Source organism: Pezoporus occidentalis, unplaced genomic scaffold (genome assembly GCF_034315485.1).
Source record: "Pezoporus occidentalis ecotype Australia unplaced genomic scaffold, CSIRO_AGI_Poc_V1 ctg239, whole genome shotgun sequence".
In the NCBI taxonomy this organism is placed as follows: Eukaryota; Metazoa; Chordata; class Aves; order Psittaciformes; family Psittacidae; genus Pezoporus; species Pezoporus occidentalis.
Genome location: NW_026914275.1, coordinates 33810 through 50020, shown reverse-complemented (window position 1 = coordinate 50020; position 16211 = coordinate 33810). Strand labels below are relative to the sequence as shown.

Sequence of the window (16211 nt, the reverse complement as noted above, 5' to 3'; positions counted from 1 at the left end):
AAAACACTTCAGTTGCAACACTGTCTTTAAATACGCAATAAGATGTGCCTGCTCCCATCTGGCACAGGCTTTATGGGCTGTGCCCTCCAGGCTAGGCTGTCTGTGATGACTAGGGTTGTCAGAGGCATCTCTGTGAAGGGCTGGCACCATTACTGATGGCAGCCGTGCTCCATCCATCTCACCAGGGCTTTGGAAATAACACCTTGGAAAATAAGCAGTGAGGCAGGAAAGAAAGGCAGCTCATACAAGGTGCAGTGATGTCTCTAAAGGCAGCTTCAAGTTGTGTGGTGGGTCACAGTGGGTTTGGGTCAGAGGGGACAACAGCTGGTCAAAGTAAGACCATGTCTTCTGGAACTAAATGTGCTGCATGGACTCTGCCTGCAGGGACATTGTCTTACAACACTGTGCTTTGTGCTTCAGATATGTATGTTGTATTGGAGGCCTGCTGGCTTCCCAAATTATCAGTGCCTCAGCCAGTAATAGCAAAGGAAATTTGGGGCAGGGCAGAGGGGAAAGTTCTGTTTAAAAATTTAACAAGTTGCAGTCTTCTCCAGAAGAGCCCCCACTTTTGAGTGATGGCAAGAGCAGGAGACGCTGGAGGAATTCCAACCTTTCACGCATGAATGGAAGACTTCAGGTTATCTTCTAGATGAAATCCTTATCTTACTTCATTCTGGTGTGGGTGGTCATATTGATACACTAGCCTGACTCTAGCAGATGGACAGATGTCCATTGCCTGAGCGGCATCCAGGCATCTTTGTGGGTTTACAGAATTTTTAATGATGTTTAACAAGTGTGAACTTCTGTGATAGAAGTAGCTGGTTCTTGATTTGGGGTTGAGTGTCTCATAAAGTGCTGGCTGACAACTGTAGCAAGTTATGGTGCAAATAAGCTATGCCAGTTGATGCATTCTGTGAAGAAAACCTATGAGTAACACTATAGCACCTTACACATTCAGAGAAGAGCCTCAATTCTAGTTCTAGGTGAGGCCACAAAAAGAGGCAAGGGGCTCAGACCATGGCTCTCTGACAATGGCACTGTGGGGTTCTTCCTTCAATGTCCTTAGCTAAGGCTCAAGACTAAGAGTGTGGGTAAGTTTGGTTGGAGGAAAAGCTCTGTTAGGGCCCTTCTCTTTTCTCAGGGCACTCGGTTGTGCTGCCAGACAGCACAGCCTGTTGAATTCCTGCTTGTCCAATTGACACATCACCATCTCCTTTTTCTTCTCTGCTCAGGTTATTTCCAGGATTTGCTGAACAAGTCTGAAAAGGCCCTTTATGATGCTTTTCCAAGCCTGCATGGAGAATTGTACACTCAAAATGTGAAGGTCTTCAAGGACTTGTACAGCGAGCTACGCCGCTATTACCGGGGCTCCAACATCAACTTGGAAGAGGCCCTCAATGAGTTCTGGACACGCTTGCTGGAGAGACTCTTCAAGCTGATGAATCCCCAGTACCATATCACAGATGAATACCTGGACTGCATGGTGAAACACGCGGAGCAGCACAAACCCTTTGGGGAAGTTCCCAGGGACCTGAAGGTGAAGGCAACCCGAGCTTTCATTGCAGCACGCTCCTACGCACAGGGCTTTCTTGTGGGCAGTGACGTGGTCAAAAAGGTGTCTCAGGTATGTTGGGTTTCTTCCTTTTCCTTCATCCTCAGATTGGCAGGAGTCAGTCAACTACTGCTGTTGGGGAGATGGGGGGTTTATTTCCCCTGATGTTTTCATTGCAAAGCAAGCAGGTATTTTTTGGTTTTATAAAACAAACTCCTTGAAGGTCACCCATCGGTGGAAGGGAGCAGCAGGCTTGGACTTCTGCAGGCACTGATAGTGTGAAAGAAGTAAGGTATAACTTGCCACAAATCAGTCTTTACCTCATTTTAACCTATGCAGCAAAGTGCCAAGGAGATGTCAGTCACCCAGGTTGTAAAGCTGTTCCATTGCCTGACTAGATTCCTCACCCTTCGCTGACAGGGAGGTGGCATGGCTTTAAATCACACTGCCTAATTTTCCTCCTTGATGGTGATATGATGTAGGGTGTGCAGAGCTGACTTGCCATGAGCATGCTGGGAATACATGCAGAGTGATGCCTTTTAGCAGTCAGTGGTGGGATTGCTGTGTCTGTTTGTGTAGCCGTGTATATTTGTACAGCTTCTGTGTACAGAGAGGCTGAGTTTGTAGAGTGCATTGGGGTCTTCAGGGATGAAAGGTGCTATCTAAATGTAAATTAACATGACTGAATCCAGAATTCCAGGAGGAAGGAAGTTGTCTGTATTCTTTACTGCAGCCTTTCAAAGCTAGAAGGTGGTGATTGTCCTCAAACAAAATATTGAGGCTTTTCACATAGGTAGAGAGGAGAAAATCCATACTAACAAAAAACTACTTGCATACTGCATGTGGATATGGCAATCAGTAGGTGTGAGAATCAGTGTGATTAAACTGTGAAAGTAAAAATATGGAATCACGATTCATTTCCTTGGAAGGAAATGCATGGTAATGCATGGCACAGGAAAGCACTGTTTGATGCAGCAAATGCAGATTTTGATCACAGGAATAAATGTGGTAAGAGTGACAAATGCTTTACTTTATCAATGTGGGACTGTAAAACTCTTCAGTTACTCAGAAGCCTTTGTACATTTCATTAACATCACGCTCCCCTGACATGACAGATAAAAGAGGATAATGATGTCATTTCAGGGGGACCAAAGTAAAATATTTTCTCTGAATGGCAGAGAGTTCCAGCTCCATGTGTGTGACTCTGCCTGTAGTAGAGTTTGGAGGGTAAAGCAGACTCTCAGGGCAACTGCAGTCATGGTTTCAGTGGAAGGAAGGACCTGAGATACCAGCATGCAGCATATTTTTCCCTCATCTTCATGTAGACTTCTGACCCAATGGATTTTGATTCCAGGCCCCCCTTTCTGAATTCTCTTCCTTCTGGCATTGCTTATCAAACAGGATGTGAGGTATATGACCAGTCATGGATCCTCCTGTTCCCTCTGCCTCCCCACAACCCATTCCTCCAGCATGGACAGTTTTCCAGGAGGGTCCCAGCCTCTCCTCTCTCCCACAAGAGCCCTCCCTGGGGTTGCAGTTAGGCCCGTGTGTTGCTCTTGTAGCACAATGTGCATGAACTGAGTTGGGAAACTTTAGCAAAGCCTCCCTGAGAGGTGATTTTGTAACAAAGGACGAAACTGGCCCATTTCCCCTTCTTGAGGAATGGGTTGGTACTTTGGGCAAGAGGGGTTGAGAATGCTGAGGTGGGAAATCCATTTTATAGATGCCCTGGTAACCCTCAGTTGTGTCTACAATAAAAGCCCTGGTTTACCCACTCTCCTTTACCAGATGTGGATTTACACTAGTGCCAAATGGATGTGAAGTGCTAAACTCAGTCCACAACTGGTGCTTTGGTTTTAGTCATTTTTCCTGTTGCTTTATACTTAGGAGAAGGCGTATAAGACTTTTATTAAGATCAGACTGAGGTTCAACTTTTCTGTCTGCTGTTAGTCTTTTGAGGCGAAATTTCATACAAAGCAGCAGTGAGTGTTTTGGTCAGGAAGTGTGAGAAAGCCTATTTAAATGGGCACTTAGAATCATAGAATCATAGAATAGTTAGGGTTGGAAAGGAGCTTAAGATCATCGTGTTCCAACCCCCCTGCCATGGGCAGGGGCTTAGAAATAAATTACCTAGTTTGAGGCTCCTGAAAAATTCTATTACTTAAGATTCTTTTAATTTGCAAATCCCAGAAAAGCTGCTCATCTCTGTTACAGCCCTCCTGGTTCTGGCTTCTTGGACACTTCCAGTTCGGTGTTTGTCACCTGTATTCTGCCACTGTTTCAGGTCCCTGTGCAGAGTCTCCATTCCTGGGCATTCCCAAGAAAACCTGTTGCTGTTTGCCTGATTTTCTGGCTGTGTTAAAATGGGGAAGAGCCTGCCCCAGCTGTGCTACAGGCAGGGATTTTGTAAAATTCCTTTAATCCCTGCTGCTGCTCAGCTGTGCCAAAGGGGCGATTTTTCCCCGCCTTCTGGCTTTGAGCAGCCCTTGGCCGGTGAGTGCACAGAGGTAGGAACAGGAGCAGTGTGGTGGGAGCAGGTGCTCTGCATCCTGCTGGGGATAAATAGTTTGAGGGCAGCTGGGGAGAGAGAAAATGGCAAAACCATTTTTCATCTTTACTGCCATCTTGGCTTTTAAGGCAAAGTCACCCTGACAGACTGCAGGCTCTGACACTGCGATCTAAATCTTTTCATGCCACAGCTCCTACCAGCAACCTGGCCTCACGCTGACAGTGCTGAAAGTGCTGCCCGTCTGCACAGCGGCTGTAGGAGGGAGCCTGGGGCATACATGTGGCTTTTGCAGCCTGGGCTGTGGAGCAGAGCTGGGGATGGAGGCACAGGTTGGCACCCTGCCCTAGGACAAGTTTAGGGGTCACCGATGTGCCGTGCATGGGTGGGGGTGCTGGGGCAGCATCTCACTGTTCATGTTCACATTGTATGTTTCTGTAGCTGTTCTTTCAGCACAAATTGCAGGTTTTCATTTAAATTGCACAATGACAAGTGTGTTTCTGCATCGTCTGCGCAAAGTAGCAGCTACTTAAAACAGAGGCAGCCGCAAAATCACTAGTGAGGATCCTTGGCTGGTTTTGTTATTTATTACTTATGTTATGATACTGCTAGACATCTAAGTCTCAGGTCAGGACTATTGCACATAATGCAGTGCGAACAGGTAGCAGAGGTAATGCTGTCTGCACAAGAGTACCCAGAAAGGGCAGTGAGGCTGTGCACAGGTCCTTTCTGGCCTCCTGCAGCGCAGTGCCATGCCCATGCTGCACCAACAGATCATATTGGCAACATCATGCTGGCAACCTATACCACCCTCACAGGGAAGGATTTCTTCCTAATGTCTAATCTCAGTCTCCCCTCTGTCAGTTTAAAGCCATTCCCCCTTCTCCTGTCACTCCGTGCACTTGTAGGAAGTCCCTCTCCAGATTTCTTGTAGGCCCCCTTTAGGCAGTGGAATGATGGGGAGGAGACCTGCCCCATACATGTCAAAAGATGTCCAGAGTCCTTAAATTCCCATCAGAGACCTACAACCTGTGAATCTCAAATGAGAGTGCAGAAAATGTGAGGAAATAATGTTCCATTTCCAAAGGCAGGGAGAGGAGGTCTTTTCAAGTTAATCTTGGTTATCAATAGGAAAGTGAATTATCAGAACAGTCTTCCCTTTGTCTGATCTTTGTTGCATCTTGCTCCTGAAATTTTAGCTTCCCCATGGTAGTGGGATTGATGGGAAGCCACACCAGCTATGTAAGCAAGAAGCACTTACTTAAATAATCAATTTTAATAGTTGTTTGCATTTCCTTTTCTGAGTAGATGTATTTCACTTTACCAATGAAGGGCATCTGTCAATACATTCTTATTTAAGCAATCCTATGTCTCACAATACCATTTAGCCTTTTTTTTAAACTTTATGTTAGTGTATGGTAAATGTCAGTTTCCTGTTATATAAAAAATATGAGTGATTTTTAAGCATGTGGTGGGTCAAGCTGCATTTGGATGGGAACTGAATTCCAATTCAGAAGGCCCCAAAACAGAATTTCTTTAGATATTTTTAATAGTGAATGTGCTGGACTCATAGGGAGAATAATGTTTGTCTAAGCATGGCCCGCATTTCCAACAAGTCAGTAACATAATGAAGACAGTATAGTCATTCCTGATCCTCACATCCTTTAAGATTGCAGCCATTTCTCATACCCTACTCTTTTCCATAGCTTGGAAGGACATAGTTGGCGTCTGTCTTTCAGCTTCCAGTTGTTTTGGGGGTGAAGTAGGCATAAAATTGATCTGACTGAATAAAATGAGGTGAAGAATATAATCTTTTTCACTCTTTCATGACATCACTGTGCTAAAACAGCTCAAGTACAGTGAACTCCTGACCCGTGTGCTCAGTGACACATCTCCATCCTTTCAGTGGCTTTATTCAGAGCACCAGCAGCAAGTATATACAACCTTAAATAACATTTTATTTCATTTAAAAGATTTCACTTTTGTAGTAAAATTAAGCATTTATCTAAATTGGCCTCATCTTGATCCTGAAAAGACAGGGTTAGTGTTTGTAAATAGATGTTATGAGAATGTTGTTCCGTGGCACTGGTGAGTGTCTGTATCCTCATATTACCATGTTTATTTCCTTTTCACTGCCTATTATCCTAGCTCTTGATTTGGACCTGTTCAGTTTTCACATGGCAGAAGCGTGTGTTCTTGTGTTATACAGATGACTCAACGGCTTTGCCCTAAGGAGCCATAAGGTGCTGCAGTAAATTATCTCTCCATGTGGGAAAAGCTCTCATCTAGGACCTGCTCCCACCAAGGGCGGTAGCATTTTGCTTCAGGGAGATTGTCTCTGTGCTTGCATGGGATTTAGTGAGCCTCCCACCTTCAGACAGCAGCTACTTGTGCCTATAGGCAGCTCTGCTTGGTAAGATACCAAGGGCTGGGACATGCCTCTTCACGAGGTCAATGCCACCTCTGCTGAAGGGTCTCATGTTTTCTTGGCAAGCTGTCCCTGGGCAGTTTGTATGTGAGAGTGCATGGCTTAAAACATTTTACAGATCTAAGTCCCATTCAGCCAGATTCCTTGTGCAAACCTGAAAGCTTAATATCGCTTTCCCCCAGCTTGCTATGCTCCCCAAACTTCTGTGCTCCCCAAGACATGTGCCTGCCATCAGCTGCCTTCTTGCTTTAAATAACTTGGTGCAGCAGCTCCTGCAGCCCCACACCTACCGCTTGCAGCCTGCTGCTCTTTTCCAGCCCAGCTACATGTAAAGCTAGGGAGAGAATTTTGCAATAACGTTGGGATTTGTTTGGACAGATTCAAATCAAGCTGGATGGGGAGCATGCAGTCTCAAACACAGCCTTATGTACTTCACATATTACTTTCCAGTGTTTCTGTCTCTTATTATGTTTAAATCACAACTGTTCAGGGATAAAAACCTGTAGTGTTCTGAGTAGAATAGAAATAATGCAGGCAAGCAGATATATGTCTCCTATATTTACATGGTGTTTAGATGTCAATTGAATCTACTTTTCAAAGGATTGGAAATTGTACCAGCTGGAAATAACTATGTCAGACGAACCAAGCAGGGAGAGTGTTGAATAGGCAGGTGGTGTCTTGCAGAATTTTCCTCTGGAGGGAGAGGAGCATGACAGCAGTCTGTCTATCCACATTCATCTTCCTCATTTTAATATCTGAAGGCAGTTAGGCACTAGGCAGGAACCTGAAGGTGCAGTTAGCTGTGGGACTTTGCCCTCAGATCTGGTGTCCTTTGCAGGCTGGACTGCCTTCTAGAGCTGTCATTGCTTCCCTCTGGCAGCACCCTCACCGCTGGCTGTGGAGGAGTATGGGGCTGACTGCTAGCTGCTCTGCTCTCCCATATTAGCTGGATTACCCTAGCCTTCATGTTTTTAATGTTGTTTGTTTTTTCCTGAGTCTGCAGAACAGCCGTTTGGCTTCTAGGCTGGTGGGGATGGACCCAGGCAGTCTATCTGGCCTCAGGCTCCACAGCAGCCCTGATTTGTTGGAGCATGAAGGGCACAGATTTGGCATCAGCCTCCATGCTCCGTGTCACTCGCCCTGTGCTCAACTGAACACAGTGAGGTGACAGCAAGAGGGTCACCAAACTGTAGGGTCATCTGTGCCCTACCCTTGCCACCAGACCCCAGCACAGCCACCAGCAGGCACACTGTGCCTGAACCCCACTCACTTTCTGATTCCTGACCCAGCTTTGGAAACATGTTTGATGTATCTTGACTGATGGATTTGATGAGGCTTAAAACTTAGTGTGCTCTAAGGACTTGTGGCTGTGCATTTGTGGAAGGAAGATGCAAAATAATGACTGAAGTGATTATACAATTCATTAGACTTTGAAAGAATCATATTTCTGTCAGCCCCGCAGCTGTTTCTTTGAGAGTTTTATTCACAAAGATGGGAGAGCTTGGTTCATTTAACACATGTCAGGGTGCTAATTACATCAGGGCTGGCATAAACATGCACAAGGCAGCTGCTGACCATGTGGTGGGGAGAGTGGGGTCTGCTCCCCGTGCCAGCAGAGGGTTGCGACCACCTGCACCTCCTGCTTCTTTCACTGGGGACACTGGGCACAGGGCAGCCTTGGCACTGATTTCCAGCTTGCAAACGTGGAGGTGCAAAGAACTCTGCTGGGGTTTGGTCATAGTATTCGAGGGTTCTTCCATGGGGAGACTGTAAAAATGAAATGTTTCACCAGCGTGAAAGTGTCACCTTGCAGATAGTCCTGAACACAGAGCCAGCCAGCTCCCCAAGGAAACACAAACCTGTCCTCCTAGTGCTGGGCTTGGTGTAAAAGAGAGGGCAAGGCTGGTTTTCTGAGTGTGCTCCTGGGCTGTTGATAGTCCTGCTCAGCAGGAACTGCTCCCTTGCTTGGCCTTCTTTTGTAGCTGCTGTTCTTCATACAGACAAGTTTATCCCAACTGTACAATTTCAGCTGAGGGATTTGGGGTAATTGGAGTGGCTCTGAACACCTGCTTGCATTTCCCAGTGCACAAGGCCTGATGCGTGAATTGAAGACCTGACCTGTTTTCTGTACCCCAGAATGGGGTTTTCACAGCTGGCAGTATAAACTTTCCTTACCTCTATCACTTACCTTTTAAAACAGGTTTTGAAACCCCTTCTCCCTGTTTAAAACAGGACAAGGGGGAATGGCTTAAAACTGGCGAAGGGTAGATTTAGATGAGACATTAGGAAGAAATTCTTCCCTGTGAGGGTGCTGAGGCGCTGGCACAGGGTGCCCAGAGAAGCTGTGGCTGCCCCATCCCTGGCAGTGTTCAAGGCCGGGTTGGACAGGGCTTGGAGCAACCTGCTCTAGTGGAAGGTGTCCCTGTCTGTGGCAGAGTGTTGGAACTGGATGAGCTTTAAAGTCCCTTCCAACCCAAGCCATTCTATGACTACACATGAGGAGGTACGCAAGGGTGCCATGAATGTCTCAGCTGCAGTGTTCTGCATAGCCCCCAAACCTGTGGAAGTCTCCAGCCATAGGTGCTTTCTGCCTCTAGCTGCCCAGCACATGTGCCTGCCTGCTATCTGCTGGCTTTAAGGCATCGGTTTGGAAGCCTAAGTTGCCCAATGTTGCTGGGTTTAATTGGTGCTTCTGAAGGTTAGAATGGCCATCCAGATAGTAAGTCCTGGAGAAATATACCTAGGAGTTATTGCAGGCACATTTTGACATATGTCTGACACGTATGGAGGTATTCTGTGTTCACCCAAACCAGTCCCACATCTTGGCAAAACCACATCCAGGTGCTACAGGTCTCCAAGCCCACCTTCAGTCTGCGCTCTCCTCAGAGGCTTAAGCCAGGAAGGGACATGGTTCAGCTTGGTGAACAGCAGCACCACACCACAGAGAGCAATCTGTGGACACCCTCACCCTGCTATGGGCAAAACATTTAGAGGGGACAGTGCCTACACAATGACGCCTCCACTGACAGCAGTAGGGACTAGGACAGCCTTCTCCCTCCATCAGCCAACCTGCCCGCATCCCCTTGACAAGCCAGGGGGGTTGACAGCACTTCCATCAGCCTGTGTTTTTAACCCAGGCCTCTTTCTCCATCCCCAAATCTCTCCCTTCTACCTAACCCTGCTTCCCATGGGAAGCAAAGCACAGATGGCTCACAGCAGCCTGGGGGTGAATGTGCAAGGGGAGAAAGGGCTGGGGGGGGGGGGGGTAGGAAAAATACCAGCAAGAGCTCATCTTATTTGATTGGTGTTAAATGCCTTTCAGATGTACTTGGAGGCCCCTGAAGGCCAAGGAGTTCCATCACATTGCAGCGAGGCTGCAGGTTCTCATTTGCTTTTAAGCCAGGCTTCAAAAGAAGAAACGATTTGGGGGTGGGTTTTTTTCCTTTTCTTCTCTCTTGTTTGAAGCCAGCACTTCAAAAGCAGCATCTGCAGCTTGGCTGCAGGTTTTGGGTGCCAAAGGAGCTGGACACCTCCTGATGGGCACAGGAGGAGCCAGACTCACCCCTCACAGTACCTAAGAGCCAGTGGCACTGCCTGACTGCACACTATGGGAACAGGTTGGTGCTGCCACCCTTAAAATGATTTTCCAGATGCCTGTGATTTCCTAAAGCTCAACCTTTCTCCCATGCTCAGGAAGCTGGGAGCAGGAAGGAGGATCATTGTGTGATCAAAAAGACCCTGTAACTCCTGGATGTGAAATATGGAGCTTGTGCCCCTTTGGTTGCTGTTCTCCAGGGCCTTCCTTTACACATCCCACATCTTTGGTCTTTCCAGCCACCTTTTCAGGAAATAATTGGCTTGGATAAGGAAATGCTTTTTTGGAGTGAAGAGGATGTAGCAGCTTTTAGCTAAAAGAGACAGAGTGCTTGTGAAAACTCAGAAACCACTTCCATGGCCCTTTCTGTGCCCTGATATTACCCAAGGTATTTTGGAGGCTCTTGAATATTTCCCAAGCAGTAGGCATTAGGGTAACGGCAGAAAATTCGTGTCTCCTTTGCACCTCCCTGTTCTTCTGTGTTACCTGTCAAAGGAGATCCCAGTTCAGAAGGGTAAAAAAACCTCACGCTGTTGCAGAGCCAGAAAGGTCCAGGGTGAATTTGCAACCCCCTTTTGCCCCCTTTGCACTAAATCTTATGCTTGAAAGAGGTCTACAAAGGAGTGGGTGTTGATTGGAAACTGGAAGAAACAATAGGTAATGGTGGGGCTGAGGGAATAATGTTCCATGCCTCTATAAAACACACTTTGGTTATCTGTGAGCATGTGTACCTATGCAAAGGTGGGTGACTTGGGTTTCAACATGCAAATCACATTTACTCTTTAAAGGTACAGTGGAAGGATAAGAAGGCTTTTGCTTATGTCCTGGAAAAATCTAGCCCATTTTGACCAGAGTGCTGTCCTGCTCCTGTGTGTCCTACAGAGACTAAAGCCCTGGCTGTCCCAAAAACTGTCTGCATTCAGGTGTCTGCAGTCCCCAAAGTGATGTGCAGGGTTGTTTTGCCTGTTTGAGCTGAGTGCTTTCCCCTTCTACAGGTAGTTTCACCTCCCTGTGTCTTTGCTTCAGAAAGTTTATAACTGTTCTGAAGCTAGGGTTTAGGTACTATGAAGGATAACTTAGCTCTCCTCAAATGTGTCTCAGTGCAGATAGACAGAGTATGTGACTGCTTGTTATCCCTGAGCCTCCTGTGTTTCTGCAATTCTCTGCTTGGAAAGCATATTAATAAAATACGTGGCAGGAACTTATTATTTTTGTTAGAAGCCTTTCACACTGAATGTTTCCTAAATTGGCTGGGGGGTGGCAGGGAACCCAGCTAGCGACTAATCCCCCAGCCCATCCTCTCAGCAAATTGCTTGTGAAAGTCATTAGTTTTACTCTAATTGATTTAAACATTGCTCAGGAGGAGGAGGAAAAATAAGGGAAAGCAATTCTACTCCAAATGCTAAGAGTTAGGTGTTCTCAGTTGTCTGTCGTAGTATCTCCACATGTGCCCATTCTCTGCTGGCTGATGGGCTAATGCTGGTGCTGAGCAGTCAGACGGTGAGCCCCAGCTCAGTAATGGGGCTGTGCCATGAGGTGTGTGAACCTGAGAGCAAGCCCCAGCCCTGTCCAAGGCATGATACAAGACAGTCTGCAGTGATCTTTTGCTCTGGAAAAGCCCTTGGCCTCCAGCAATGCACATCTGTTCGGATGGCTCCATCAGCAAAGCACGGGCACATCAAGCTTTGGAAAGTGTCCATGGAAAAGCACAGAGCTCGGTTCTTGCTACAAGGCACAGTCATGGGATAATACCTGATGACAACCTTCTTGAAATGTCAGTGCTTCTGGTGGAACAGGGCTTTTTATGAGGCAGCCACCTGTTCCTGCTGCATTACCTCATTGCTACTCAAATCAACTGCTCTATCCCCAGCTGGAAAGTAGTTCTAATTAAAATGATTCATTGCTCAATACCGATTTGTCCCCTATTTTGGGTGGTATCTTAGAAGACAGTATTTTTTCCTTATCACTTCATCAATGGCTTACACTTTAAGGGACTGTACCCGCTGATGTCACTGGGGTCAGAACAGAGTATGTAGGTTTTGACCGGATGGTGTAGGGACAGTGTATTTTAAGCTGGGCTTAGCTTTGTGTGTGTATTTATACCTCTGACAGCTGAACGAGGAGTGCCCTGGCTCCAAGCCTTATCTCTCAGTAGTAATTTTTTTTCCAGATCTTTAGAAATGGCTTCTCCAATGTATTGTGCATGTTCTCTTCACATATTATAATGCAGCTTCTAGGTCACTGAGCTAAGAAAAGACTATAGGTGCCACTAAAGTTAAAGGAGAACCATGTCTCCTTAGAGGAGAACCAGCCAAAGGCTGGGCCAGGTTGCTGATATTTAGAGAAATCAATTATTATCATGTACTGTCTTTATGCTGTGCCAGTTCATTTAAAGATGAAGGAATTATGTTGGCTTTCAGTCTGTCTGCAGAGGTTTGCATGCTCCTGCTTTCAGGCTATCTGTGATGAATAGAGGACATTGCTTATTGATCTATCAGTTATTGCAAACCTGTGCTGGGAAGCCAGAGGGGCTCTCCATCAGCTCTTAGCTGGCATCCATTAGCTGTTGCACAGAGGGGGTAGGTCATAACTTTTCAGGTTCTTTTAAAAGCTGCTATTTGAAGGGCTCCATTCCTTAATGTGCTGCATGTCCCCCAAAGGGATGGTGCAGGATCAGGGCTGGAAGGGACTCTGGGAGCCCCAGGCCCTTCTCTCCTCTGCCCTGTGTGGAGCAGAAGTCCATGGGATGGGTGGAACAACTGGGGACTGAACTCTGGCCAAGGGAAACATGCAGAAAGTACTCCAAAATTCCTCTTCCTGCCCTCTCATCCCTCTGTTCTCAGTTCACCTCTGCAGCCTGCCTGTGAAAATGTAGTGCTGCTGCCAGCAGGAGAAGTTTGAGTCATTCTTTGGGGAAAGGGAGTGGAGCTTGGCCTCTTCCACCTGCAACACTTAATACTTATCCTTTCTGCCAAGAGATTAAGTTGAACGTTCGGCACCTGACACATTCACTGGAGCAACAGCTGGTGGTGGATGTGTCACTTGCTCATCTTCAGAGGAGATGCTCTGGGTCAAGGGAGCAGGCATGAAGGGTGCTGCCTTACTGGGATGCTGCAGGCAATACCCCCCACGCCTTGGTCAGTGCAGCACTCCACTGCCTGCTGGGAAACAAAGCCACCCTGCAAGCCTGACAGGTTGGTGTCACACACTCGGCTCCTCTCTGACATCCACAAATGAGCCTTGCTGAAGTGCAAAAGCAACTTTTCCCCCTCTCCGGACCCTCAGGAGCTGAGCCTGAGCCTTGGGCGCCACTGGCACCCAGTGCCTGTCTGCATCCACTGCGCCAAGGTGGGTGGCAGCAGCCCACAAGAGCAGCATGGGTAGGAGCTGTGGGTGCAGTGTGCCTGGGGACAGGCTGTTTTGGCTGGCTGGCAGCCTTGGGGTGGTCAGAGGGGCGGGTAGGTTGCATCTGCCTGCATCACAGGCAGCCTTGGCAGCTGCGTGCCAGAGGCCAGATGGAGTAGCTGGGCACCAAGAAACAGCCTGCCACTGCCATCCCCCTTCTGCAGCTTGGCGTGGTGGCAGGGCATGGGTGGCCCTGAACAATTGCTCTGCAGGGAGTGCTGTGCTCATGGGGTGAAAGTCCTTTCTGTTTTGTCAGAAAGAGACACACACAGAAATTAATGCAGAGACCAGGCTAAATTCTGCAAGCAGATACCGTTGTGAAATGCCCATGGGCCTGTCACATTTAAATACTGTGGTCACCCTGGTAGCTCTGATACAGTTGCTGGGTTTACACCATACTTCAAAGCTAAGCATGTTGGAGATGCTTTTCTGATCCAAGATCTGTCACCTGCCTCTCTCTGTGTGCCCCACAGGCTCTGGCAGGGTACCAAACAGCTTTGTTTTCTAGCTGCTGGTCGCTGTCATCTCTGTCACTGGGTGGCTGGCCCACACTGCCCCAGGGGAGTTCTCTGCTTAGGTGACACAGAATCATAGAATGGTTTGGGTTGAAAGGGACCTTAAAGATTATCTGAACAACCCCAGCTCTCTCAGCCTCTCTGGGGAAGGAGAGGTTGCAGCTCCTTTCCTAGCAGCCATCTCCTGTTTTCTGTGTAAATGCTCTGGTTTTGGAAGGTGTTCAGCTACAGCCTGTGTTTGTGTTCAGCATGCTCTTACCTGTTGTCTTTTCAGTCACTATTCAGTCACGGCTATCTAAATGCTGAGATGAAAACCAAACTATTCTTTTGTTTGCCTGTCCCTTTGCTTTGTCGCACCCCTCTCATATCTCCGAGGCAGAAGACAGGGGTGATGCTTTTGCCAGCTTCTCTCAGGCATGAAGTGTGCGGCACCTGTGTGACGCAGCGGGACAAAGCCTCCATCTCCTGGCAGCAGAGCCGCACAGCAGCCGGTTTCTGTCTGCACAGTTGTCCCAGAACACAGGAAAAAAGCTCACCAGGGAAGCAGAGCAAAGCCTTGGTATGCATGATGTTTCCTGCAGTGCTCAGCCCCTGCAGCCGCGGTGGGGCATGTTGTTCACCTGCAGGCATCTCGGGGCTTGTTCTGGCTGCCGAGGCAGCAAGGCAGTTTCTCTTTGGGTTTTCTGGCTCTGAGACCTAGATACTTTTGTCCTGGTCCTGAAGAAGGTTCTCACAAAGTTATTTTAACACATTCCTGTGTGATGAAGCACCAGCACCATCCAACATGTTTTCCAAGGCTGACTGGAAATGAGGTGCTACCATGCGGGTGGTTCCAGGATGGGGAAAGCTTTGGGATTTTCTTCCTCAGTCTCTGATAGCAGGCTCAGTGTGTTCACGCTGTCCTAAGGGTACCTCAGAACTGCATCTTTCTGGAGTCCCCTAGCAGAAACTTAAAAGGCCATCTTCAAAGTATTTTTCACAAGTAGTAAAGAGGTCAAGGCAGTTCTCAGCACTGCAGCTGCAGCTCGAAGATCAGGGATTTTTCCAGGTCGAGATTTGCCCCTTCCAACACTTTTCCCCCTTTGGGCTCCTCATGAGTGCCAAGTACCTCATATTGGGGGAGACTTGCATACACTTATGTTTATTTATGTAAATGGTTCTAAAAGAATGACAAGGGAATTGCAAACGGATCTGTGCAAAGATGGGAAATGACAACAAAGGAGAAAGCCCTTTAGCAGCACAGGAGAGATCTGGACCTGCTTGAGTGGGTCCAGAGGAGGGTCAGAAAGATGCTCCAGGGAAGACCTTAGAGCAGCTCCCAGTGCCTAAAGGGGGCCTGCTAGAAATCTGGGGAGGCACTTTCTACAAGGGCCTGTAGGGACAGGACAAGGGGGAATGGCTTTAAACTGACAGAGGGGAGATTGAGATCAGACATTAGGAAGAAATTCTTCCCTGTGAGGGTGCTGAGGCGCTGGCACAGGGTGCCCAGAGAAGCTGTGGCTGCCCCATCCCTGGCAGTGTTCAAGGCTGGGTTGGACAGGGCTTGGAGCAACCTGCTCTAGTGGAAGGTGTCCCTGTCTGTGGCAGAGTGTTGGAACTGGATGAGCTTTAAGGTCCCTTCCAACCCAAACCAGTCTGAGATTCTGTGATATGATTGAGAAAAGACAGGGGAGCACTGATCTCTGCCAGCATCTCTGCAGCGTCTGCCAGGTTGTTTTTCCCCAGCTTACACTGACAGCCCCTTAACTGTGGCATTTGGAGGGGCACTGTCCCATGGCTGATAGTCTGGGGGAACTGTGACACGCTGCAGAGGCTGCTGCCCTGCTCTCTGCATTCTGTACCTGCACTGCCTCTGTGCTTATGGGACCAGGGTGGTTTAATTAAAGGCAGCAAAGCCACTTCCAGAGTCAGCTCTGCAAAGCATTGGCTGTGTGTGCAGTGCCTGCAAGCCAGCAGCATGGCGTGTCCTGGGCCACATCACCAGGTGCCTGCGGTTCCTGAAGTGCTTTCAGTGAGCAATCACTTCCCAGCGTTGAGTGCTCTCAATTGCCTGTGTTTCTGGAATTGTTCAAGTCTTCCTCCAACACTGTTCTCCTTTCCAGCTGAGAACTTTCCATGTCCCCATTGTGCATCCCCCCAGGAAGCCAGAGATGCAGTTTGTGGTGGGACACCTGCATATGCCAGGCAGTGACAGCAAACCCTTCCTGCAG

At 47.8% G+C, this 16211-nt stretch overlaps 1 protein-coding gene across 2 annotated transcripts in view; it reads left to right on the top strand.

The window, feature by feature from the left end:
* GPC1 (glypican 1) overlaps positions 1 to 16211 on the top strand; it is a 199506-nt gene that overhangs the window by 173155 nt on the left and 10140 nt on the right. For both annotated transcript variants that reach the window (XM_062622041.1, XM_062622042.1), the window contains exon 3: positions 1233 to 1624. In XM_062622041.1, the coding sequence (XP_062478025.1) occupies positions 1233 to 1624 (392 nt within the window). The remainder of the gene's footprint in view (positions 1 to 1232; positions 1625 to 16211) is intronic.